This window comes from Tetrao urogallus, assembly GCF_951394365.1.
Source record: "Tetrao urogallus genome assembly, chromosome: Z".
Lineage (NCBI taxonomy): Eukaryota > Metazoa > Chordata > Aves > Galliformes > Phasianidae > Tetrao > Tetrao urogallus.
This window is the reverse complement of record NC_136816.1, coordinates 24829283-24857158: the sequence shown is the minus strand read 5'-3', so window position 1 is coordinate 24857158 and position 27876 is coordinate 24829283. Positions and strand designations below refer to the sequence as shown.

Below are 27876 nucleotides of genomic sequence, written 5' to 3'. Positions count from 1 at the left end.
AAAAAACAATGAAATGACTCATTGAAATCTTACCAACAGAACCAACTCCTGCAGCTCTGAACTGCTCAAGAATGAGACTTTGCTCACTTTCTGCCAATGCCAACAGCAGCTCATATGCTTCTATGCACTGTTCACTGAAAAAGAAAAACACAGGAAAAAAGATGCTTGCAACCAGTAACAAAAAAAAGGTAGCTAATGGATTACATGATTCCTATAACATGCCTAGCAGCAGGGATATTAAGCGACATTCTTAGCTTCTGTTACAAGCATTCAACAATCTCTTTCCTACTGATGGCCCTGGGTTGGTCTTGAAATAGAAGATAACAATCTGAGGTGTGATACAAGCACCAGAAGCGAGTATCAAACAGTCACTAATATGCCTGATAGTTGAGAATATCCACCTGAGAAACTCTTTTCCAGCCCTCTTAATACACAAAATATGGTATTCTATACTGTACAATATATTATAGATCAATATTATATAAAACTATTATATGAGGAAAGAAAAAATAAGAAAAATACTTTGTTTCTCTGTTTCTGGCTTTAAGACATTCCGCCACACAAGCCAAGATACTACACACAGTTTTGAGTCCTCATTTCTGATGCATTTTGTTTGAAAACAGATACATACCTATCTGCAATATACATTTTCTTACAATTTGCCCAAGGCTGATTGTAACATAATACATTATTTAAAAGACACACAGTTTGTTCTAAGACCAGAAGTGCCTGTTCCAAATTAGCTGCAGTTGGAGTTAAATTAGAACATCTTTTTACATAAAGTTTAAAGTAAATTTGGATACTTGTAACCAAACACCAAGCAATTCTCTCAAAATTCTGACTGATGTTGGAAAGTTAGTCTGTATTATGTGGAGTGTCTCTGAAGTCACTCTAAATTACAAGGAGTACAACACAATTCCTCGGACCACAGGTCTTATGAAAGGTACTAAACTAACACAGACAATATGTAACTTGAGATCAGAAACAGCATACATAGTCCAAATGTACACATAACTCAGAAGAACATTCCAGGATACTTTTATTTTTAGGGGATCCAGAACTTAGGAAAACTCTTCGGTTTCAGAGGAAATGTTTGAAGATACTAACGATGGTATCTGAGCAATGGAGACAACAGACTTATGAATGACATGCAGTTTAGAGGCACGATACAGTTTTCCTCCTGTTATATAAGGATGAGTTAATAACGAACAAGTTAATTTCTCCTCCACCTACCCTATCATAAAACTATCATAGTTTTTCTACGTGTACATAAAGGTATGAAAAATAATTAAAACACTATCTCAAATGTTAACTCAGTGTTTACAAATTAAAAGATAAACCTATATATCACACTTTTAGATTGAGTTTGCTGCTGCTATTGAACTGTGCCTGAGAAACACACATCAGCAACTTCAATAACTCTGGTTACATAGTCTGTCAAGTAGTTTAATGAATAAGTGAAGTTCTTCAGGAAGGAATCAGAAGTTAATACCACTACAATGGCACATGAACAATTTAACTCTGAGAGACATCCAGCAAGTCTCACTCACGCTCTCTTTTTCCAGCTTAGCCACCCTCTGCATAAGTACATACCTGTACTGCAATGCAAGCCGGAGGGCTGTGGCGTTGGACTCATACTTCCCAACAAGCATGCTCATCCTCTCAGCATTGCTCTTGCACTCTTCCAGTGTTATAGTCAACAAGTCATTTTGGGATTTCAGGTGCTCAATACGGCTGCAGAAAAGGAAGTAATTTGCAACTGTCCTGAAAACCTCAGAACAATCATGATTTATAACAGGAAAGATCATTTGGCTTACACAATCTTTATAATGATGACAGCAAAACCTATCGGCTTTGTGTCCCAGACACAAAGACAAAGAGAGGAGATTCTTTCTTTCTTTCTCTTTGGACTGCCTCTTGTCTGCTTCGCAAAAATTTTTATAAGAAAAGCATAACCCTATGAAACAGCAGCAAGCAGAAAGCTGTATCTTTATTTTGTTGCTGTAAGATTGCAAGGGATAGATATCTTTTTAACCTTTTGCTTAATATTTCTTCCTCCACTCGTCTGTTCCTGCTGTCCCATCTGCTTCTGTTTTCGAGTGCGGTATTCATTACTGCTATGTGTGGGAGTATGTAGGGATCAAGCAGCTGCCCCTTTTTTTGGAATATTGAGAATAACCATTTCATTTAAATTACTGTATCTTCGGAAATACAAACTGAGTTTTCAGAGACATTAATCTACAGAAGTTCTGGCAAATATCTCAGATCAGAACTTACTCATAATATTCTTTTCAATGGGGTCAACTCTAAATTTGAAAACAGGGCTTCAGAATACCAGTATTATTGATTATTCTCATTGCTGTTAACCACAATACACATCAACATATCACAGTGTATCATGACTAATCACAAGAGCTGAATATACAGTGAGACCAGATAATTCGGACCAGTGCCACCAACTCTGAAATCACTGATTCCTTAGCAAACACAATAAAGAGAAGGGTTATTACACTATTTTATCAGTGATCAAAACAAAACCTTGAACTTCACAGATGTCAGATCTTCCAGATGTCTCATCTCCTATTATTTATCTGATATCTTCTATAAGGACGTGCTCTGCACATAAAATTTGTGCAATGCATGTCAGAACAAGCCAACAAAAATAAAGAAAAAGAGTGCAGTAATAATGAAACATGACCTATAAATGGAAGAGATATTACATTGATCAAACTAAATTTGAGACAGCTGTGAGGAACAGAGAATGTTCAAGAACTCTGAGACACAGTTCTCATGTTCCCGATCCACAGCTTTTGCTTTTATGTTCCAATGGATTACTCATGCATTAGTTTTCTTAGGGCTTCTGAAGGATATCAGCAGTTTTTGTTTTCATACTGAAACCAGAACGCTGCAATCTTTCTTCTGTAGCCTAAAGCCTATTTAATGGAGCACTACCATATCACCATATATCAGTGCCTATGTGGATATATTTGATGCTTGAATTCAGCTTCTTCAGGACGAAACAAAGCAAGCCACTTCCAGAATGACAGAGAATAATTTATGGATATCCTTATTTCTAGAACTGATGTAGTTCATGGAAAAAAGTGTCACATTTACTTGGCCAGCCACCGCAAAGGACGCTGTACAGTACATACTTGCACAGATGAAAATGCCATGCTGACCATGGCACATGACAGAACTATCACAGTCACCAAAAGAGTCCAAATGATTCTATCTTCTCTCCACTACACATTCACTGCAGCTGCCAGAATTGAGCTTGGACTGAAAGACGAAATCTCAGAAAACAAAAAAGCGGCAACTTCAAAAAAAGTTAACAGGAAACAACACATTTGAGCACATCTAATTTTTCTCCTTACCTATTTAATCTCTCTGTCTCCACTTCAAACTCTCGGATTTTACTTTCAGAGATAGCAGATCCATGTGAATAAAGAGTCTGGAAGATTTCCTGGATGTTTGAGCAGTCTTGAAGGGAATGTGCCAAATGTTCAGCCACAGTACTAGACACCTGCACAAAGTAGTGAACAGACCATTGTGAACAGACAGCGACTGGATTCCTCTTACAGGCTGTCTGAATTGAGGATGGAGTTTTCCTTCTCACTTTAAGACAGTCATTTTTCAGTTTTTACTGTGAATTTTATACTCAGTGGCACACTTACAAATTCTACTTTAAGAAGACATTTTGATTTAAAATTCTACCAATAAAGGGTGAACAGCATTTCATCATAGATAAAAAAGCCTAAGCCACAAGGTATTTACTTCCTTGAAAGCTCAGCAAAACATCTGAGCCATATTATTCAGTGAAACAAATACTAACACACAGTGAGAACAGCACTGTGGATTTACAGCAGCATTACAAAGCAAAACACAGTTCTCGGTTTGGAATTAGTGGATGCAACCAATCTTTTCTTGAGGAGTAATATATTCGATTGACACCAAAATTCATTGTCTTACAGTCACTCAGGGAATGATTTCTAGCAAAGAAGTAAAAAAAAAAGAGATAATAAATGAGCTGAAATTCCCTCTGATGAAATTTTTTTTTCTCTTATTAACTTTTAAAGGTGTTTTTTTTTTTTTTCCAGTTAGCTCAGGTTTAAATTTAGAGAGAAAACAATGCTGCTTTAAATAAAACACAAGTCATCCTCAGAAGGCAACATGCATGCACATAATCGTTAGTCCTTACCCCTATGCTGCTGATTTCTGATCCTAAGACAGGTCTGTCAGATGATGAAGACTCTGATCTCGTCTTCGACAACTTTACTCTTTCAGCAATCTAGAAGTCAGAATGCTGTATAACTTACAAAGGACCCATGAAGATTATATGAAATGCATTTGTTCACTAGCTATATTTACAAACCTGAAATAAGCTACCATGAGGCTGACCCCCACGTTGTAAATGAGAGAATTACAACTGAACACTTTAATACTCTTTGCTGCTCAAATTCCCACACCTACTTAGGGCCTTGGAAAACTCTGGGGATTCCAGATATTTCCCAGTTAATGATATCCATGCACAGTGGCTGTGCAAAATGAAGTCTGCTTCACCTAGATAATAATAAGCACTACTGTAATCTGCAGTAGCTCACCTTGGCAATGGGAATGTCATTGCTACTACTGCTTGTGCTCAGCTCTCCTGTGCTGGGATTAATGGGTCGATTTGCAGAAGTGAGACGACTCGGGCTGGATGGGCCTGTTGCCTGCACACTTTGCAAACGAGTTTGCAGTTCCCGAACCTACAATAAAACATAACAATAACTGGTCTTCCACTTATAAATATTAAACAGTTCAAAGACTTTCTCATTGTCCAGACAAAGCTGGCAGTTTCTGGCTTGAGAGCAGACGTTGTGTTTTGTCCTGTGGTGGCTACAGGCTTTTCATGTGGGGAGAAGACGCACAAAGGATGTTTTAAAATTCCATTAGGTTTTTAAACGATCTGTCGAGAACATTTGCAAACATAATCGTGTAATTATGTTTCAGCTTGTTTCCTACAAGCCCTTCAGAGCAACAGTACTACCTGTATAGAAATTATCCTCTCTGGGGGTGAAGTTAATGCTCTAACGTTAGATTGTGATACCTAAACAAAAAACAAAGATCCTGCTGTTAGTGGAAAACTCCAGTGCCAGAAGAAGCTCTTGACATAAAAATATTACATATTAAGAGGACTATCATATTTCAAAGATCAACAAATTCAGATGTTAATCATGCTTTCAAAACCATTATTATGTGGAACAACCAAATAATAAGTACTGTACGGAAGTCCTCTGCAAAACACTGCACAGCCCTCAGAGCACATCAGATATTTATACAACTGACATCAGAAGAGCTTCAGAACCTGAAGGAGGAGGAAAAAAGACATGCAAGAGCCAAGCTGTATTGCTAAGCAAAAGGTTATAGTGCTCACTTTGGAATAATCTTAACAAGGAATAAATGCTTTGCTTTACAACAATTATGACACAAAGTAAAGTGACAGAACTGATTTTTCCTACAGAACAAGTATCCTGGTTAAAAACAAAGAGTGGCAAATAGAGAAGGGAGAGGAAATCACATGGAGAGGAAGGTTCCCTGAATGTAGAATGTCTACTTTAACACACAGGTTTCTGCATGGATTATACAAAAACTGCTCACAAAAGAACTTGTGAAATTTTACCGTAAGTCTAGTAATTAAGAAGAGCTCAGTGAACTTCACAACTTCCTGAAGCATGAAATGCAACTTTGATACCTATTCTATAAGGTGGGATTTTCAAATAAATGTAACATCTTACACCAACACTAACATCTGATTAAGCAAGCTGAAATTCCATAGCCAGGAAATATAAAAAAAAATGAGTCACAAGCCTGCTTCAGCTTTAGGCTTACCAAATGATTAATTAACCTCTGTTTGAAGGAGTGGCATTCAGGCATATACTCAGCACAACATGCACAGATCCCTTCAAGCTACTGCACAGAGGAAAATGTTCAAGCTAGAACTCTTCCCAGTCAAAAAAGCAGTATCTTATGTCTCCTATAATCCCCTGCAGTCTGCTTCTATGCCCCTGAGGAGTTCACCTGCCCCTGCCTCAGATGCCACAAACCGAAGGTCAGGTTGTCTGAGGAGTTGCTGTCAGAACAACAGAATTTTTAGGTAAGTGCAAATCACAAAGAGGTAAGGAAAAGAACATTCTTTACATAGCAGTGTAGAACAATTGCATATTACTAATAACAGGCTACATAAAGGCTAACTGTACTCATAACTTCCCTGTTCAGTCACAGAGGAATGCACAATGTGAATTACACAACGTGAACAAAAATAGCTCCTTTGATCTCTCTGTTGAAAAGGGCGAAGTATGCAACACCTTAAAGGAAAGTTCCAATGTTTCAAGGAGCTTTGTTGGACAATGAACATGAGTATTTGCCTCACAATTATACATCTTAAGTGTAACTGCTGTAATGAGAGTTAAATGAGAAGAGTATATGAAATGCACATACAAAGCATATATCATCTTAATATTTGTAGCTGAGGCTTCCATGTGTAATAATATATGTACAACTTCAACAGCTGCACTAATACAAATCTTATGGACAGGAGTGCTGCACTAATGCAAACCAATTACTTTAGCCCACTGATATGCTTAAAACTAAAATAAATCTCGTGGTTATGTTTATACTTGCAGATGAGGCATGCCAGTACAGACAGGATTTGCACTGTTTGGAATTAGCATTGAAGAGAAAGAGGCAATCCCAAAACTTAATTAAAACAAAATCTCATGTATTACTATTCCTTTAACTTATGCTATTCCAAAGTAAGATCTCTGCCACGCTGTCCAACTTAGAAAATGCTAAAATATTTACTTATGCCCAAAAGCTAGTATTGGAAGATTTAACTCCAAAATAATATTCTAAATATTCTAATGGCAACCAGGAAGTAAAGTGTTAAAGTTGCTTAAAATGCTATGTAACTGTTTACTCCAAAATTCAAACTATCTTATGTATTGTCAACTCAAATGCAAATAGTTTTCCTAAATTTTATCTTTTATTACCGAGTAATTATTATCCACAATTAAATAGGCGATTATTCTTATAGATCCGTAAAACAAGATTCACAACAGTAGAAAAAGACAGCTAAGACTACAGCCAGGCAAAGCTTTGCTCACAAGAGCATTTATAGAAGAAAACACAGAGCATGGTGCATTTATCAATCTATGCAAGTCACTGCTTTAATACCATATCAAAAACAACGACACAATTTTAAAAGGCGTGAAAAGCTGTCTGCCTTCTTGATGTATTTACTGATTCAGGCCATCATATGAGAAATTACATGCTGAATTAATTGCTACAAATAACTACACTAATTTTAGCAACACTGAGTACCAGATAATAATTCTGTGTAGAATAACAGTACAGGTTTGTCTTATCTGCAAAATCGCTGGTCTCACAATCCACACGTTAATAGAATCAGGATCTCATGATGGGGTGATCCACTCACCCGACTACCCAGAAGTAGCTCAGGTAACAATTTTTGGACACCAAAATCTTGCCCATAAATACAGCAGTATATAGCAACTTCTCAGAATGTACTTTGCCACACTAGTAATAATGCTATATGGAAATTAAATGAAGACGAAAGAACAGGAACCAAGGGGAAAAAAGAAAGGAGTTTAAAAGAAGCAGTGTCTTTTCTGGATTGGTGAATGCATGTAAGGAGTAGCTGAAAAACCGAAGAATGAAGAAAAAACTGAAAAATGACTAAAAACTGTCTCATCGCCACATCTTCCATTTTCAACCTTGTCACCGTTACAATATAAAGTATTCTGAAGATTACTTGTTCAGTCGATAGGAGGTAACTACAATACTGCATGTAAGACACAGTAAACATTGGGAAATGGATGAGAGAGAAACAGGAGATCTCACAGAAAATGAGTGACAAAGTTGGAAAAATCCAATGAACGTTTTATGGATTGGTTCAGCCCATTTCCATGAGAAATGGGGTAGGGTGTCCCACAGACCCACAGCCCAGGAAAGGTGAAAAGGGAAAGGGCAGGGAGATGGGCCTAAAAACGACACAGCAGCAACAATCTAAGGAGGAGAGCTAATCAACTAAATAAAATATTGGAATGCAGGATAACACAATATAATACAATATAATTGGAATTGAAGTTGATAAATCAAACAAAATAAGAGACAAAGTGTCCAAAAACCAAAGGCCTGACTCTAATGCTGAAGGTGAGATAGCTAGGGAGCACACACTGCCAGGATGAGCAGAAAGGGAAAAAGAGGCATCTTGTGATCTGTGAACAGTTTTGTCTTTCTGAACAGAAATGCAAAGTCCCCTGGATTATGCAGTTCTTCTTCCAGATACCCAGAAATATTTGCAGTCCATGGAATTTGAGCATTAAGTCTTCATCTCCCAGTGCATAACATGATGGTTATGATGTGGAATACTGATAAGAAAGATCATGAAACCATGATAGAACGAAGATACGTTTGGAAAAAAAACAAACCAAACCAAACTCAAACAAAACAATCAAAACAGTTCCATTAAAAGCTAGAAATTTTGGATTTGTAAGCTGGGGAGGAATAATGTAGAAGGACTTAAAAAAAAAAAAAAAAAAAAAAAAAGATATCTTAGACCTTCGCATCATGTTCATTATGCTTAGTTAAAAGATAGGAACATAAAGAGAATATCTGAATTACCACAAAGCCCTCAAACTCCAATTTGAAATGGAAGTTGGTAGACATGCAGATCGTATTATATGATCAGAAGAAATAAGGTTGAGGAGCAGCCAGAGGCAGAAAGTACAAATCGAAGACAATACTTGTAAAAACCACAACTGGGAGGAGGGAAAGGAAGATACTCCAGTAGTTGGAAGAAGGCCAGAGCATTACAAAAGTAAGGACACCGCAGCAGAAGGGGCATTGAGGCACAAGGCAAGAGTCATTAAACTTCAGAGAAACTGATAGTTAACAAGGTAAGTCAAAACATACATTTTCTGAAGTAACAGATATGAACTTACATAACTCCAAATTTTATGTATTACTTTTTTGTGTTTAGCTGCAATTGTTTTTTTTTTTTTTTTTTAAATTTTATTTGAATGCTGAGAATTGGAGTAGGAAATAAGGGAAAAAAGCAAAATTTATTGCGAGTGCCCTGTAAACTAAATAAAAAGAGAGCAAAGAAAGGATAAAAAAGGGGCTGACGTGCTACAGAAACGTTGGACTTAGAAAAGACTTTATACGTGATTAAGAAGCAACGGGACTTGTTTGCAGAAATGAATAGCACATAAGAACTACTTCAGTGGAACATGCTTGTTGTCTATAATCATGACTCTAAGAATCTTATTTCTACTCTTTGTATTTTACACATGCATACTCATCATGATTTCTTAACATACTGTAAGTAAAAAGCACAGATACAAACTATCTGTTCTTACTTTCCATATTCAAAGGACACCTACTGCTTCTGATGTTAAACAAAATAAGAGGTATACATGAGATTCTTTGCATTCTATCTTACTTGTGACCTGCCTCTTTCACCATTCAGTATCCTTGAACCCCTTCCATAAATACATAGGATTTTTTTTCAGCATTTTAATATCACTTCTATTTTTTTTACTGTTATTAATAGGGAGAAGATAAAGTACAACAAAGTACTGGAAGTTAACGCCTCTCTCACTTTTCATTTTATTCATGCGTACTACAGATTTGTGGAGGAGAATCATGAGTATCAGGACCAAGAAGTCTGATTTGCTACAGTTCTGCTTTTGTGGTCTCGAATTGCCATCTGCTTACACCATAACAGATGTATTTCCGAGTACTTCTCAGGCAATCTCCTCAATGAATTCTCTGGAGCTGAACCAGCTCTGATCTGTCGTCATCAGCTAAGGTACTTTCTGTAAATGCCCTGCCTCCTATAAAAAGGGATGAACTTACAAAGAAATGTGAAAGAATTTAACTGTCACCGGAATCTTGATTCCTCAGTGAGGACTGAAAATAAATCCACAATCTGAAAAATTTCTTTGAACAGAGAAAAAGAACAACACACAGACATACATCTATGTGAGGTGTGCTATCAAGGTTTATACATTGGGGCTTTTTAAGCAGCAGAACAAATTGCAGTGCTCTGGGTTAGATGTTACCAGTCGTCTACAGCCTTTAACACTTTTCTGATAGGAGTCCCTCACACAGTGCTTCTTGCTGACCAAGGATTCAGCTTCTTGCTGTAAAGGATGCAAAGCAAAAAAAAAACTAAGGATGCGACACTGGATGTGAAGACAGGCTTCTCTGATAGCTCTGAGCATTCTGATCCAGGCATGCATACAGCTGGAAACAAACTTAAGTGAGGGAAGTCAGCTTATCTCAGGCTTTTCCTCATTTAATTTTAGATTAACCACTAAGTATTGTCATGCAAACTTGGAAAAAGAAGCAAAACTCCAGTTTCTTAATAACAGAGATATTCCTATGTAAACCAATAACATGCATCTGAATAAGGTGCAGATCTGAAAGCAGGTTTTGGCTACTACTGAACGTTTCTGCAAACCAACAGACAAGGTGACAGAATTGCTCAAGGATCACCTTATGCTGTGTAAGATTATAACCATCTCTAAGTGCCCATAACATATCAGCTTTGTTAATGTGTGGGATAGCACATTCAAACTACTGTTTTCAACTTCACTCTAGGTTATATTTTCATTAAGGTCTTAAGTTAAAGACAGCTAAAATATTAGGTCTGCACTTTCTGGTTAGTTTGGAGCAGATGCATTAAAGAAATCATCACAACTGAAAGCATTTGATTAACTGCGCTAGTTTTTTTGTTTGTTTTTCCATCAAAAACTCTCATCTTTTATTCTACAGTCATGATGAAGGTTACATGCTATATATTGCACATCACTGCACATCTGACTCACACGGTAAATACAAGAGGTTCTGAGAACACAAATACTAATTCTACTGTTGTTTAAGCCTGCTATTATACATAGCAGTTTTAAATTGCAGTGCTCTGATTCCAATTTTAAGTTAATACTATTCCCATGAGCTCGTACAGAAGATCCCCTGCATTTCATTTAATCATTACTCTGAATTCAGTAATATAAACATACGTCGCAGTAAGCAGTTTTCAGGGCTCTGACTAGCCCAGACTTAAAAAAATTTTATGTTTACTATGGCAATATCACACAGAGATAACATAAAATTCAGTGTAACAAAATTAGCTACAGCGCAGGCACCCTACAGAAATACAGATTACCTCATTTACTAAAGACCATGAGAAACAAACTCTTCATGTATGTTGTTTCATAGCCACTGCTCTAGAAAGCAGCACAATCTGTTAACTGAGCACATTAAATATCTAATTAAATTAAATCTCCAGCAAGCCTGAGAAAAATGTATTGAAAGCACTCTGCCTGATTACAGACATTGGTCTAAAGTAACAGACCTATTGATCTGGTCAACTTCAGCTTACTCGCTTAAATTTAATTTGAGAACAATAACTAAATTTTTGTTGGATCTCCTTCTCTGCTCTCCAGGGAAATAATCTGGAGTGACTCTGAGTTCAGCTGGCATACAGAAAATATTTAGCAGGTCAAACAAAATATTTGCTGTTGCAACTATGGACACAAAGTTACACAGCGCTGCTGATGAAGTCATATGCCATTAACACACCTCCCCAGTGGCGTTAATAAACTATTTGTTCTTCAAGTTCAGGGTGACATTAAAAAAACGTATTTCAGTGAAGTCAATGAAAGATGCAAACCAAATGAAAATAACTGAAAAAACCTGCCAGCTGTGTGTGAACACGGTTTGCCATATTTTATGTACCAATTCAGCATTAATTCTTTATCTACCACAAAGTTAGGGCAAGACACCTATCCCATTTGTGTAAGAAGAACTTCCTTAGTTTAAAAAAAAAAAAGACAAAAACAAAAACAAAAAAAAACACTTAAACTAAACAGGCTTGTCATACAGTAGAGACAGCTCAGAATCCTTACAGAGCATCTCAAGAGTCACCATCTCCACACACAACAGACTGAACACAGTTCCAGTCAATAGTGATGCCCTGCTGCTACCATTTGACAGCTGTGCCAGCTGCTTACACCACACAGGTTGGAGTTCTCAAATCTTATATCCACTAGAGATGCTTCTGTAGTGACACACATTACTGACAGATGCAGCATCCACACTAACAGTTCAAAGAGACAGACCTACAACTATCAGATCAACATTAACACTCCGCCCTTCCATTCCTAGGCCCTATGGAAATAGTGCATAAATTTCATAATATGGCTAATACTCATGTATCTCCACAAATACTTGGGACTTCCAATACAGGACAACAATTTCAAGCATCATTCACATTCAAAGAATTAGATTTTCTCATCACCTAACCCAGCCCTCTGCTCTACTGGCAACCAGACAAAACACCACAGTTTTACACAAATAATTAAACTTCCACAAAAATTAAAGCTGCTGCATTAAAAGCAGGCTATTTGCTTATTTGCTATTTGCTAAAGAAATTTGGACACAATCCCAATATCCTCATTTTAATCAGTACCTACACAGTTGTATCTTTCATCACACAAACATATCTTCAGTATTTTAAGCTGTGTTTTCAAAGTAGTCTCTATCCTTACTCATTACTCTTTTCAGAACCACAGCTCTCTTGTGTTAGACACCTCATAGACTAATTTCTACTTAATTAGCCTAATGCAGTTATAAATAGTCTATATTAATATTTTCTTGCTCCAGTTTTGTCCGTGAGTTCGAATAGCAGTTAGCCTCCATTCTTACTTGCTTTATCTAGCACTCAGGAGAAATGAAACACAGATTTTGCTTTGCCAGGTTAAACAAGACAGTCTCTTTCAGTCACTTCTCCAAGCAATCTCTTACTTTTAATAACCTCTTCTACATTTTTTTGGACAGTTTAAGCTACATCTATTTACGCAAAGAAGATAAGAAATACACAAAATACTCCAGATCATATCTCACCACTTTTAACATAAAGCATAATAACCTTTCCAATCCCTACTGGAAAAATTTGACCTGGTACTTCACAACACAGCATTTGCTGCCATGCACAAATGTCTCACAGGATAATCCCACTGAGAACAAACAACAATTCTTCCTTTGTTTTTCTTTTCTTTTTTTTTTTTTAACTGAAGAATTCCTGATTGTCATAAAAATTTTTCTAATCTGGCTGTTAAGCACATGAATTTACACTCCACACTTATCAAAATTCAATCAACTTTCTACTAATTCTATCCTCTGAAACGTGTATTTTTGCTTTGCATGATATCCCAATAGTGGTCTGCATCATCTCTAATCTCAGTACCTACATTTCTGTACACAAGTTTAACAAGCGCAAACTTCTCTTCCTCATAAAAATCCTACAATAGTTTACCAAATGTGTAAATATTACTTTTATAACTAAAGAGGAGAGTACTATCTCTCTGTGAAAAGAAACGCCAAAAAAATCAGGACTGAAACCAATTCATACGTCTGGTATATAACAGAAATACATTCTAGAAAACCTAAGTTGGAAATGGTCTTCTTTAACGTAATAGCAGATTGTTGCTCTTCCCTCATAATACAGCATTTTTAGTGTTAAAAGACGTGAGAGGATTTTGTAAAGGTAATTTCAATCCTGGCACTTGAAAATTGGTGCAGCTTCATGCTGAAGTGGTACAATAACTACAGAACAGTTGTTTTAGAAACACCGTGCTTGCACAGAGAGTTGCTCTGCTGTCACTAAGTGAACAATAACACTTTCAGTAATTTTAACAAAGTACGGTGGTCTAAACAGCTACTCAAATTGAGCATAAACCTTGAACAGACAAATTAATAACAAAATTATATCTTGCAGATTAAGTTAACTTATTTTTAAAAGCAACAGGTACTGTGGTCATGTTGTCTTTTTCTACTTTTTTGTAAGCAAATTTCCAGCTTTCTTACTACAGACTTCACACAAAGCACAAAGCCATTATCTGACACTGCAGCACCATAAAATGTAGATGTGGAAACAGAACATAGCTGGGACTCTGCATTGTTCAGTTTAGAGAATTATTACCCAGAGACAGGAATCCTGTTCTTTTTCTTTTGCCTAATTACAAATTGAATTTCCATCAAAAACAAAGCAATATTTGTTGTTAACAGGAAAAAACATGCCTCACAGGAAAATCCACTAAATTAACATCTGCTTTCTGTATGGACAAGTTACATACGCTTCAGTGGAGATGAACATCAGAATTCCTGCTAACACACACTTTCTGACTTCAGGTCAGCTGCTTATCATATGAGCTTTTGTCAGTAATGCTCAATTTTGTCTTAGCTCTGTCATTTACACATATCAGCTTTAAAAACAGAAAACCCTAAAGCACATACAGGAAGATGTTCTTATGACAAAATTACTCAGGACGACTTAGTTTTCCCCTGAAACACAGATCAATCTATGCAGTGTGTATGCAGACAGTTCTAAGGCCTTACCCTCCTACGCAGTCTGTCCCTTTCTTCACGAACAGCATTCATGGTGGCCTTGGTCCTATTCAGCTCCTCCTCTTTGCTACAGAGCATGGCAGTGAGGCTCTCATTTTCTTCCCGCAAGCCAGCAAGTTCCTTTTCCCATCGAGATCTCTCTTCAGACAGATTTGGATAAAGGTCACGTCCTAGGACACCCTCAATCTCTTCTACTGTCTGAAAAAATATAGTCATCGTAAAAAAAGGAAGAAGTAAATTAATTGCATAAGATTAATGGTACAGAAGTGCGAAACAAGCAACTCCCTAATTACATGTACACAACCAAACCCACAACACCATTATTTGGCTTCTTTTGCTTGTTATGAGGGATGACCATTTTATTAAAATATTTCATGCTGATCCACAGTAAAGCAAAAGGATGTTTTAAGTGCAAATTTGTTCTATTTTTGTAATACCCAGAAGTGACAGCTGTCCTTGTAAATTTATCTAAAAAAAAATAATAATAAAAATAAATAAATAAATAAATAAACAAATTAATGACTACCTACCATAGGGAAGCAACACACTTGTTGTATCCCTGCTGGGTAGCACTCAGGAAGCAGCAGCTTGAACATGGGCTGCGGTGCATGGACACGGGGCCTTTCTTAACACTAGGCCAATCCCACAAAAAGGGTGAGAGAAAGAATAAAAAAAGAAAAGATTCTTGCCTCTCCACAACCCTGAGTACATTCTTCCCCACAGGGAACAGAGAAATAAATTAGAAGATTTTACAGCCCTTCTACTATCTAAAAAGGCCATTTTTCTGTGGGACATAATTCATTCTAGTACTTCCACCCCTACCCCTCCCTTATTCAGAGCTACAGCCTATAGGCTCCACTCAGCACAAAGTAGATGGAACATCTTCCAATGGCTGAAACTGAACCACATGCACACACTACTAGCAAAGGAACACTGCAGTGAATCAACAGCCCAACTGGTCATTTAAGTCTTAAAATACGGTGCAACACCAAGTGTCAGATTTCTTCTAAGGAGCTCTTATGCTGCTATGCAACTAACAAACATATACTTTGCCTGTGTTAAATGTATTTACTTATCCAAGATGTTTGAGAAAAAAAAAGAAAAATCTTCCTCGTAGGAGTTTGAATCTCTTTTAAATCAGTCTATGTTAATATGTTAGCGATAGGTATGGAATATAAATGACTGTACTACAGAACTACTAACAGAGAAGTTTCACTTCACTGGACTTCCCAAGAGAATGTTTTAGCCAAAGACTGAGATTTCACATTTAATTTGTAAGATTAGTTACTCCTATACCAAGGTAAAAATAGTCTAGTTGTTTTATATACAAAAATCAAATCCTTTTCATATAACAAAAATGACTAGAAGTTTACATTCTTAACCTGGGAGGGAATAAAAGGCTCAGTTACAGCACAGATGAAAAGGACAAGTCAAGTTGAAAACAATTTTTTTTTTTTTCTGCAAGAAATCTTCCCACTGTTTCCAGAAGAGGTACACTGTGGTACCAGTGACCATTATTACCAACAAATACCATTATTTGTTCATAATAAAAAAGTGGTTATTTATGGTTATCAATATATTAACTACTTTCTGGGCACAGCAAGGTACCTCAGTGGAATGAAAAAGGAAGTAAACTTTTCAACAACAAGTTGAAGATCAGACTACAAGCCTCCGTAGAAAAAGTAGGGTCAAGGTTTTTCCAATCAGATTCAGTCTATCCTTTTAAATTCCATTTCAACTCTCCTCCATAAAACCACAATGCATTTAGACTAATAAATATAAAACTCAACTGACAGAGTATCTGAACTGTAACTGCTTACATATTTGTTAGTAACTTTCATTTAACTTCTTAAAGAGCAGTGTGTTGCATTATCTCTGTAAGACAAAACAATTTACAATCTTCCCTTATATGACTTTAGACCTACATGTCTCAAGCAAACTTCATGAAGTGATAGCATTAGCACAGGTCTAGCAGTGATACTGAAGGCTCCCGTATAATCCTTCATAAAGCAGAGGGACACTTCTGCTTGCTCCTGTGCTCCCTCATTTTGATGTGACCAATATCCTTTTACTGATTAAATTATTGCCAGAATTCTACGGTTTGACAACCGACATGCTTCATCTTCCACATAAGTAAACCATGTATGTTGCACATGGATATATCTGCCCAAATATCATGCTGTTTATTTTTCTTCAAAGCAGTATAACAGATAAGCTTTAACAGGCATGCTGCTGCAAAAGAAATAAATTCAGGTGTAATTTAACAGATTGAATTAACAGACTGATTTCGCAGATTAAGTTAGATGCAATGCTCTGAGCACAGGGCAGAAAGTCGTACAGTAATTCTAGTGTTGTCTCTGACATAGGCAACGCTCTTTGCCTTGCTTTTCTTACAACATGTGTTCTGTGTTACAGGTATGCTAGCAAATAACATGAGCAATATCAGGTTTAAAAGATGCAAAAAGCAGCACTTTTTCACAGGGTATAACTTAAAGGTAGGACTTATTCCTGACAGCATTTATGGAGTCCAAACATTCAGACAGGTTTTAAAAACATCAGGTACAAACACAGAAGAAAATTATAACAAGATAAAACACGAAAACAACTTTTTGCTGAAGACGTTCCTAAACTTATCTTGCTGGAAACATCTCTGAAGTAAGGAGAAGGACATGCTATGCATGTCCTGCTTGAAACAGTTTGTCCATTGACATCTGCCACCAGGCAGGATGGACTTTTGGTTCAACCCAATGTAGCTACCATGTTTTAAGTAGTTACCATTAGGAAATATTTAAAACTTTTTCAATCACCAGAGTTTGCTAATTAGTAGGTACTTGTTCCCGGATTTGATTGTTATTTACTTTTCAAAACATCTGAAGCACTGACCAGCTGATTCTAAGGAAATTTTCTTAAAGGATAGATTTGTAACTGTTGAGGACACAGGAAAGGAGAAACAATCTGCAACCATGGGTGGAATTGCAGGTGAGGGACCTCAACATGTAGGTACTGCTGAATTAAGCATGTCAGTGACATATTTCCCAAAATCACAATCAGGGAATGACAGAGAGATTCTTACCTTTTGAAAGGTTAATATCCTTTGCATGCTATCACTTGCCTAACACAAACAATTCCAGGCTCTACTGAAAAGGCAGTGGGGAAATATGTTTCCCCTCGTGGTCCAACAATGGCTATGCAGTATGTAGAGATCATATGAAGAGAGAAAAATTCTGCTTTGTAACAGGAAGAAGCTGCCAATAGTTACTCATAATGATAAAAGCTTCACAGCATTTAATTAGAATCAACAGTAAATAATGGAAGAGAGACTTCTGTGTCTCTCAGACCAATCTCTGCCTGTTTTTCAAGATCCACAATCTCTCTCTTCATGAGTACATACTTCTGAGAACTCCAGAAAATGCTCAACAACATTCAAAGTTTTGATCCTAATCCAAGACACTCAAATAAGCTGCTTTAAGACCATTCTCAAGATACACAGGAGTCAGAATGTCTCATACATACCCATTCTCCAAGCTTCTACTCAACGTTGATTTCTTTACAAGCAATTAAATTCTTCAAGTACCATCAAGAGCTGAGGAGACCTTTCCCAGCGGCATGCCAAAGGCCTGACTCAGCAGCTTAGAGTGGTCACAGGTTTCCCTCAAAATCAAAGTGTTGATAGATTTGTTTTTGTATAACTGGATCACTGATGCTTCTCCACCTGACACAATAAACGTGTTCACCTCTTTCTCCATACACAACAACCTACTAGTCCATTGCTTTCCGGTTCTGAATTACAATCCCATTGCATGTCAGATCAGGCATTCCTTTTTATTATTACTTTGAATGCATAACAAAACCAAGAAACATGAGTATGAATTGAATTACTTGTTTCTCAGAATTAATATACCATAACATGCTTTTGTTTTATAAATTAGATTCGTGCTTTAATATATCGAAGACACAACCTACATATCATTTACAGCACCTTATCTTCAAGTTTCAGTGCATATTCTACATTGTGCTGTCAATTACCAGTCACTGGCTAGCTGTGTGACCTTGGGCAAATAACAGCTAATTTGCTGCATAACCGTCAGTAAGTAAATTAACTGCTGAGAGTCCTTGTTTCTCTTATCTCTGAAATGAAGATAATGCAAATGCACTTCTGTTTTGAGAAGTCTACAAGTATCCTCTTCTCCTTGGAAAATCTAATGTGTAACAGGTGTACCTGTCCACCACATAAAATGAAGTAGAATTGACTTCTGTGAGGTACTTTGACTTCTGATGTGAGGTATCATTTCTACAGAATATTAACACTTGTCACACATGCAATAAATATACCACACTTACAGCCTAATATTACTGTTACCTTAATGGCTAAATCACAATGTTCACTGGCAGTCGTGAGCTGTTCAATATGTCTGTCCACTTCTGCCACTGATAAACTGCAACTGCTCTTCTTCCTTCCACAGACAACATTCTCCAGACCAGTCAGCACTCTCTGTAGTTCTGAATTCAAGTCACTACAGTTATCTAAAACAAAACAGAATACTACATTGCAGTACTGAGTGATGTGGTAAAAGTACAAACTTTACCCCAAGACATATCTGATGCAGAAAAGCATTCCTTTTCTGAACGGTATACCCTTACAATCCGTCATTTTTCCCTCAACAATTGACAAGGTTAAATACAATACACACATTAACTGCAATCATGAGCTTCCTCCAGTCTGACAGACAACATTCTCCCTATGCATCCACAATATTCATTCTTAGTTTAAAAATATTTTTCTGAAAAACACAATTTTAAGATTTATAATTTTAAAATTCAAGATTACAGCTAAAACTGCATTTTCAATTTTAAATGTTACATGGTGCCATTTTTTGGTTATTTTTTGCCATTCAGGGCCTACTATTCTGATTTGATTACCCTCACAGATTTTTCTGAGTCTTCTGCCTGGTACATTTAATGACATTATGATGCTCACATCTGGCTACAGCTGAGAAACAGACCCTACAGAAGACAGATAAAAGTATTCACCTGTAAGCTGTCTCTCAAATGTGCTGGTTGACACTGCTGACTTACTAGTCAAGAGTTTGCAGAAATACTGATCTTATGGTACCCAAGTGATGTGTCACATAACAGAAGAGCACCAACAGTTCTTATACCTTCTTAAAAACAGTGGCAAGCATTTTTTCTGCTGTGTATTATTTCTACACTACCACTCCACAAAACATTCAGCAAGAGCTAAAATACGAATGCTCCTCAGTATATCTTGCAGAGTAGAGCAGCATATCTAATTATGTTACTCTATTGTAACATGTTGCAGTTTTTATTCAGCCACTGAGGGTCGCTTTGTAAGGGCAGTAAGCAAGGCCAAATACGGTTTACAAGGTTATGATTGTTTTACTCCAACACGTGGGGGTAAAATATATATCAATATGTATTTCAGTGCTTACACACCCAAAGAATTTACTTTCAAAGGAATACCGAAAGAAAAAAAACAGGAAGGAGATATTCTATGCACAGAAGGACAATGTGGAAAAAAAGGCAAGAATCCTTAAAGTTAGCGTTGTTATCTTGTACACTGCTAGACTTCATTTTATTCTAGCATTTTCTTTGATTAACACAGCCTCAGTTTACTTCTTCACCATGTTTTGACTGGCATTTCTAAGGCTATGATTTTTCCTACAAAAAAGGATTGCTTTCTGCAATGGGTGTTCATTAAGAAGGACATAAGATTATCAGAGAGCATCCAAAGAAGGGCTATGAAGGTGACAAACAGACTGTAAGATAAGGTGTTGTCCCTGGGTTTGTTCAGCCCCAAGGAGGTTGAGGTGATACTCCATGATTCCATGTCTGCTCACCCATGTCTGCAGTGACCATGGTGGACTGATTCTCGGGTACTGAAACAGAATTCTGGTCCATGCTGCGTGAGTCTTCATTAACCTCATGCTGGCTTTGGCTGAGCTCTGACCGCAGCTCTGAATACTCATCTTCTTCCCTGGACAAGAGAACAAAGACAAAAATCGAAACCTCTAAATAAATATGCAACTCTGTGAAATAATCCACACAATTCTAACGGCATTTTGTTCAGTCATCAGAGAAAGTTTTATATCTGTACCACAAAGCAACTTTAATTGGGCTGTTCCCGCAGCACACATTTAGAGCAGCCTATATCTGGTTTCCATTTCTTTAAAGTCCAATTCTTATTACTCCAAACTACCATACAGTGACACAAGGAGTGGAAATGAGTGCAAGCAAGAACATGTGCAAGGAGGAGTCACGCTGCACTACAATAACTCCTTAACAGACCATGTGTAATGAGCACAAGTTGCTTTTATCACATAGTTGATTAGGAATAACAGAATTTGATTTTCTCCTCTGTTGAAGGATGCCATTGGCCTGAGAGAAAAGCAAGGCATACACATACATATCTGTGTGTGTGTATCAAATTCTCCTGGGGAGAAGTAGGTTTTCAGTTTCTCTTCTCAAAAGGAAGAGAATGAGTACAAAACTGCTCAAGTTAATGGAGAATAAAACCCCTCAATTAGCTAGGTTTTAAGTTATCTGTCATGACAATTCTACCAAAATTATTTGGGACACAGAAGACTTTAGCTACATCCATCAACCTTAAAAAATGAAGGCTTTTCCCTTCTGTCTCTACATGAAGAGTTCAAAGCACTGGGAAAGAAGATAAGTAAATGAACAATAGCTTTGTCTGGGAACATTTGTGAATATTTTCTCTTTTGATCCTCTTGCTGATTGGATTAAAAAATATTTCCACAGCAATTCTTTTGACGTTAACACACATATTTTAAATATGCGAAAAACACCAGTTTAGCCAGGTACAGAGTCCATCTGACAAGGAAGAAAACAGACATTTTTTTAAATCTTCAAATCAAATGCAGAGATTTATTCTGTTGCAGTTTTAGCAGGATTGTGAATAAAGTAACACACCATGAGAACAGAATTGTCAGGATTTGGAACAAGTAAGAAATAGCAAAGAGCTATCTGGGATCTGTATATGGGAGGGGCATCTGTACTGTAAGTCTGCAGTGTGTAAGATACATGGTGATGAGTGTTTCATGCAGAAATATTGCAGGATTTAGCCTGGAGGGTTGTCTGGATTTGCCAGGCAGAAACAGCAGAGACGAAGGCCTGTGAGTACATAAAATGCTAACAGAAAAAAGTCTGTTCTCAAAGCAGCAGAAGTAACAATTTATGAATCAAGTCTGCTCAACTTAAGCAGGGTTTCCTAAGGTAATGAAATGTAATTTTACAGAAATGATAATGCACTTTTATTCCTTGCAGTTGCTTCAGTGCAAAGAAATCCAGACCTTATCAGAAGCATTTCAAAATATGCAGCTCAGCTGGTTAAAACTGAGATTTAGATCAAATAAAAGTTTTAAAGATACTATGCAATACATTTAAGAAAGTGAGAGAACTGGGAAGACTGCCACAGGAGTAATCCTCTGATTTTATTATGTGGGCCCATGACATTAGAGGCAGATGGTAGTATATGTCAGAAAAGATTAAACCTTCCCACCAGTATTCCATTACATCACTGAATTCCTCCATGTAGAAAAAATGGCACCCACTGACATTCATCGATTCTTGCTGAATGCCTATGGAGATCAACCAGTGGACGTGAGCACAGTCAGACAGTGGGTGGTGCCTTTCAGCAGTGGCAGCAGCGATATGAAAGACAAGCCACATTCCAGACAACTATGCACAGCTGTCACTTCACAAAATGAAGAGTGTCTCCACAGCTCATCCGTGTGAATCTGAGAATTACAGAGAACTCTGTACAGAGTTGAATATCAGCATTTCAGCGACGGTGGCAACTCTGGAATATCACAAAGTTTGCAACAGGTGCGTCCCATGAATGCTCACAGAAGAACAGAAAGAACACTGTACACAAGGTTATCAGGACCTACTGAACCAACGTGAGGCTGAAAATGACAGTTTTCCAGTTGGCAATAACAGAAGATACCATTTGAGATTTCCCTTTCTCCAAAATGGGAGAGCAGTTCCTCAATGGCACTGGAAGGACAAGGCTTTTCACACCTTATGGCGACTCACTGAACTTCCACAACACCAATCATAACACAGAAGAATCACAGCCATCTTGTTCCTTTTTTTTTCCCTCTGCTATCATCTAGGTCTGGGCTGGAGAAAGCAGGCATTTGTTTTCTCTGGTTTAAAGATGCTACACTTCTAGAACATAATGGTTAGCTGGAGGCAATTAAGTCCATATCAAGCTTTTCTAAGTACAGATTAGCCTGGGATCAGTTGTGGAATAAAAAAGCATCTCTTATAGATACGTATGCACTTCCTACTTTCCTCACATTAGATGCAATCAAGGACTGCAATTAAAGGACAGATGTCGAGAAAATCTTTATCAAATATCAAATGCTCAAAAAAGAAGAAAAAAAGTCAATATTCAGCATCATTTTGCACCACTGCAGAATTCTTGTATAGCGCCGGTAAGGTGCATTCCTGTCACACCTGCAAACACTGGATAGTTCCACACTTCAGATGTCAGCAGTTTTTAAACAACCATTTTATTGAACAAATATTTGTTATGCATTCTAGGACTCTCAAACAAAATTCTGCACGTATATCAGCACTGCAACCCAAAGATTAGCTGCTCTCTTTCTGTACACACTTGAAGTCTATCTAAACTAGTTCATCTATAAACAAAGAGCATTAAACTACAGATAGTATGGGAGTCACCTCAATGCAGGTGGGTCTGAGATATTGTTTGCTGAGCCCAACACCATCACAACAGTTTTGCTATTAGAATTGAATTCAAGTAGCTTTCACCTACAAACTAAATGGAATCTAGAACGAAAAGCTGTAATCAGACCTCTAAGTCACTGGGTACGTATGATTATGAGTGCCACTTCATTTCTTGTTATTTCTTGTGATGCTGTGGTCTATTCATTCTTCTTCTTCATTAACTCCATGAAAATCTTTTTTTCTGAACATGTTTTATTTCAGGTTAAAAGCCTTAAGACTGAACAAGTCATTTGTTAGCAATGAGTTACCAACTTTTCTAAGATTATTTCAAATAATCTTTAACAGGCTCCAACAAACAAAAAAAGTATATGTTTGTTTCATACAGACTATTAATAATTTTTAAGAGTCACTGGCTTAGAACTGAAAACAATATCATCTCTGCACTTTCTTTTTTTCCTGAACTTCAAGCTGACACCTGAAGAAAACTCCAGTCACTAGCCAAAGTCAGTTCAGAACCATTACCAATGATTTTCCCAGCCAAATGTGTGATTAATGAAAAAAAAAACCAAAAAAAAAAACAAAGGTTTGAGTGAACAGAAGGTGGTACTCAAAATCTGTGAAGTCAGGAGTATTCACTTTTAATGTAAACATAACTCCATGTTAGCATACTACAGCATAATTTGTAAATCCTTTCCACGCTTCAGAATTGTTTCAATGTCCAAACATTTCAAATACAACTCCACAATTGGAAAGCCTCATTTGATTGGCTCTGCTGTCTTGTAAGTTGTACATAATTTGAGAGGAAAAAAAAAGAAGTACACAACTTGTATTTGGTCAAAGAGAACCAACAAATGTAAAAACATTCTCCTTTGACAAGCTGAAATAGGAAAAGCATGGAGTAACACTGCTACACGCATCCTGCTGACACTCTATCAGGAATTTCAAGCTAGCATCATTCAGTAGAGGGGTAAAGGCTCTGCAAGATCATGCACAAACACCATATATTCTTCCACTCAACAGCCTAGTTCTGTTTGTCCAAAAACTGAGGCTTAATATTAAAAATAACATATAGCCACCCCTTCCTATTCTCTTCCTACCAGACAACAATACCAAGGCATTGCCACCCAGTTATATTTTTCCAAGAAAAAACAGAGCCAAAGTTTAGGTCTCCAGACAGCTCAACTGAAAAAAAGCACCCTCATGACAGTTATTTAGAATTCTTTTGCTCCAAATCATCAACCATCACGTAACCAATCTGCCATAGCAGGTGGTGGACAAATTCTGTAGTGTCAGACATAAAGAACCAGGCAAGCAAGAGGCTCTTCTAATTGCACAGTATCAGTACAGGCAAGTCTCTTTCAGCTTTAATATGCAATAAACTACAGCTGTGCATCTCCCTTTTTTTTTTTTTTTTTTTTTTTTTTGGCAAGGCTAGGCTTTCAAACCAGCTGAGCTGTCCAGAGCAGCAGAAGATGATGAGAAAACTTCAGATGAATGTTGGCTTGCTCCCACAACCATGGTGATCTCATTTTTGTTAGGAATGCAGGAAGAATATAATACAAGAGCAGCAGCTAACTTCATGTGATCACACACATGGAATGTGTTATACCACAAAATGGCTAGCAAACCTAGAACAATCCTGAAAATTTCTGGGGGAAAAAAAAAAAAAGATAACACAAAAAAAACCCCATACAAGGTAATTGCTACTAAGATCAGCATATCAAATATATTTGGGAAGAGGTACAGACATCAACATGCAAATTAAGCTTTCTTCTAGACCTGGCCTTATTAAGCCATGTTATCAACAGCTGTTATGTTCTAAGCTGTTCAAAACCCCCAGTTACACAAGGAGAAAAAAAAAATCAGAAGGAGGGAGTGGGGGGTAGGAAGAAAGAGAGTGAGAGATAGAGAATATCTAGGAATGGAGACTATCACCAGTTTACACAATCTTCCAGAATTCCTCAGGCTGCTGCAATACTTAATTTGAACTTACACGCTATTTTCTGCTTACGTTCTACATGCCTTCTGAGGACACTACTCACATTCAAATGAACAGTTAAAAATTTAAAAATAACAGTGTCAGCTGGATAGATGAAAACTCCCCATGAAACCCTATTTTCTTCTAACTGTTTCCAGGATATTTCTGTTCATTGAAAAGGACCCTAAAGATGTCATAAAGAAGCAGTTTACTCAAGTTTATCTTTACAGCCTAAAAACAACACATGAAAATATCGAACGATCTGTGTTAGCATTAGGGAAACATTTATCTATTCTGCAGCTGAAGTAACATCAAGAAACTGCTTCTAGAAAGCCAAAATGTTGTGGTATCACAAGAAAAGCTTCCTCTTGATACTACATGGAGTTGTCCTACAGTCATATGAAAAACTCAAATACCTCCTGTAATCTGATTTAGCAAGACAGTGTTAAATATTAAGGCCTGGGAACAGCCACACTGCTCCAGCTCATACTCATGGTGGCCAAGGGTGGAGTGTGGTGAGTCACATCTGTCCCAGCAGTGACAGCAATTACACAACCCCTGCTCTGTGGGATGGAACAGCCTCTGAAGAGTGACGCAAAGAAAATCCCACGCTGAATTTACACAAAGTGGCAGCAAAAAGCATTAGTTTTATTTCTTTCAGTCATTGTTACAAACAAAGAAATCTCTCCAATTCTGCTTATGCATTACATTTTTAGCAAAAATATTTCTCTTCTACTACCTAAACACTAAATGATTGGATAGCCACAGAAAACAGGGCATTCCATTCATTAAGGAAATTTAAAAAACAACACTGACTTAATAAACATTTTTATTCTTACTAGTAAAACAAGAGAGGATCAAAACAGGTGGAGCAAAAAGGAGCTCTCATATGATAAAACCAGAGGGGTGGGGCACAGCAATGGTTCAGCATTTGTTGCCATAGTATTACTCTAATGCCTTCAAAAGTTTGCACCCCAAAAGAGTAACAGCGGCACTTTTCATGTGAAGCAACATACATGCACTTTGTATCAAAGTCAATTCTAATGTCTCACTTCCTTGCTCATGCCAGAACTACTTTTTCTAATAGATACAATTACGATTATTCGATACGATTTACATAGATACAATAGATACAGTATCTATCCAGTCTTAACATTTGTGCTTAAAATCATACAATCATTACGGATGGGAAAGACCACAAAGATCATCTAGTCCAACGTAAAATCTGAAGTGACTTGCTTTTTTAAAAATGCTAGTTGTTATTTGATTAATCTTTGTCCATTTGATTGACCTACTGGCCTGAACACAAGTAGTTCTGATGTTCAACAAAACTGTGCTTTATTTCAATACACAAAAAAGAAGATGAAAGAAGCTACAGAGGGGCATTCCTTCAGCTTCAGACTGGGTCATCTCTTTCTTACTGACCTGGTTTGAAATGGGTAGACCTGACTGTCTTAAATAGCAGCAGGATCTCATCAGGAAATCTTGATATATATTTGACATTTAACTTGCCACAGAGATTCCACCAAAAAAAACCTCTCTTCTATATACAATTTTCTCGATTTTCAGAGTGTTTTTCTGCTACTGAAGCAAAAATATATATTCAGCTCTCACACTTCAGATTCCATTCTTTAATTGGCCTTTGCAGTTCATAAAATTTCACCAGAGGAAGAGAGGGGAGTGGGATGGGCAGTCTCATGCTAAAAAGAAAGATGACTTGAAATGAGATTAAAAGAAATTCTACATGCAGAGGTAGCAAGCACAAATGAATAAGGAAGTCATTGGGATTTTCTTCAGAGATAGACTATCAGTTTAGAAAATCTTTCCCTGAAAATATCTCACCATGATCATCACCAGTTATAACCATCATGAAGTTTACAGCATTTATTTTCTCATATAATATTAACACCATATATTGGTGTATATAATTATATATATTATAATTCCATATTTTTATATAATTCCACTACTTCTCTTGTAAAGTTATATTTTCATGATGATACTTTCTCTTATAGTACAACGCATCTTGGGTTTTTTTTTTTGCATATAATAATTTTTTAATGAAAGGTTAAGTGAGCAGTTGTAATGACTTATGCTAAGAGAAATGTCCACAAGGAAAAGAAATGAAGCAAATATAAAAACCTGTTCAGCCAGCAATTGATTGAAAATTTGCTATACACATCCAGTAAACTTTATTTACAAAGGCATCAACTGTAACTGGATACTCTGTAGAAAATCCATACATTCGTGTGATCTACCTGCATCCCCAAAAGCTAAACCTTTAACACGCTCTTTTCTCGTACTAGTTCAAGTGAGAAAAAAAGTGTCCATTTGCAGTCAAATGTAAAGCTTATTTTACAACAGTTATACTATTGGTTTTGTCACAACTACAGGTAGATGCAAAGCATACTGAAATCCAATTGATCTGTATTTCCCATTAGAAGTGATTCATTCATCTTAGGTATCTACAGAATGACACAGAAGAAAGTGAAAAGCTGAGGTGCAGATTGATTGGCTGTATCTTCCCTTATGACTATGGCTATCACTTATTTCTTCTCTTTGCATGTACACTAAGATAAAAAATAAAAAACTTAGCATAATGCAGTGCTCTGCAATGCCCACTAAGCTGAACAGAACATGACTTTGCCATTGAGAATGCAGCACTTCTGTGCTTTCAATGATACTCT

At 37.0% G+C, this 27876-nt stretch overlaps 1 protein-coding gene across 2 annotated transcripts in view; it reads right to left on the bottom strand.

Annotated features, from left to right (window-relative positions):
- MCC (MCC regulator of WNT signaling pathway) overlaps window positions 1–27876 on the bottom strand; it is a gene marked incomplete at both ends in the record, with an annotated part of 197364 nt that overhangs the window by 30498 nt on the left and 138990 nt on the right. For both annotated transcript variants that reach the window (XM_079548610.1, XM_079548611.1), the window contains 8 exons: window positions 34–134; window positions 1594–1734; window positions 3375–3523; window positions 4199–4288; window positions 4602–4748; window positions 14467–14673; window positions 18836–18999; window positions 20334–20470. In XM_079548610.1, coding sequence (XP_079404736.1) covers window positions 34–134; window positions 1594–1734; window positions 3375–3523; window positions 4199–4288; window positions 4602–4748; window positions 14467–14673; window positions 18836–18999; window positions 20334–20470 — 1136 coding nt within the window. The remainder of the gene's footprint in view (window positions 1–33; window positions 135–1593; window positions 1735–3374; window positions 3524–4198; window positions 4289–4601; window positions 4749–14466; window positions 14674–18835; window positions 19000–20333; window positions 20471–27876) is intronic.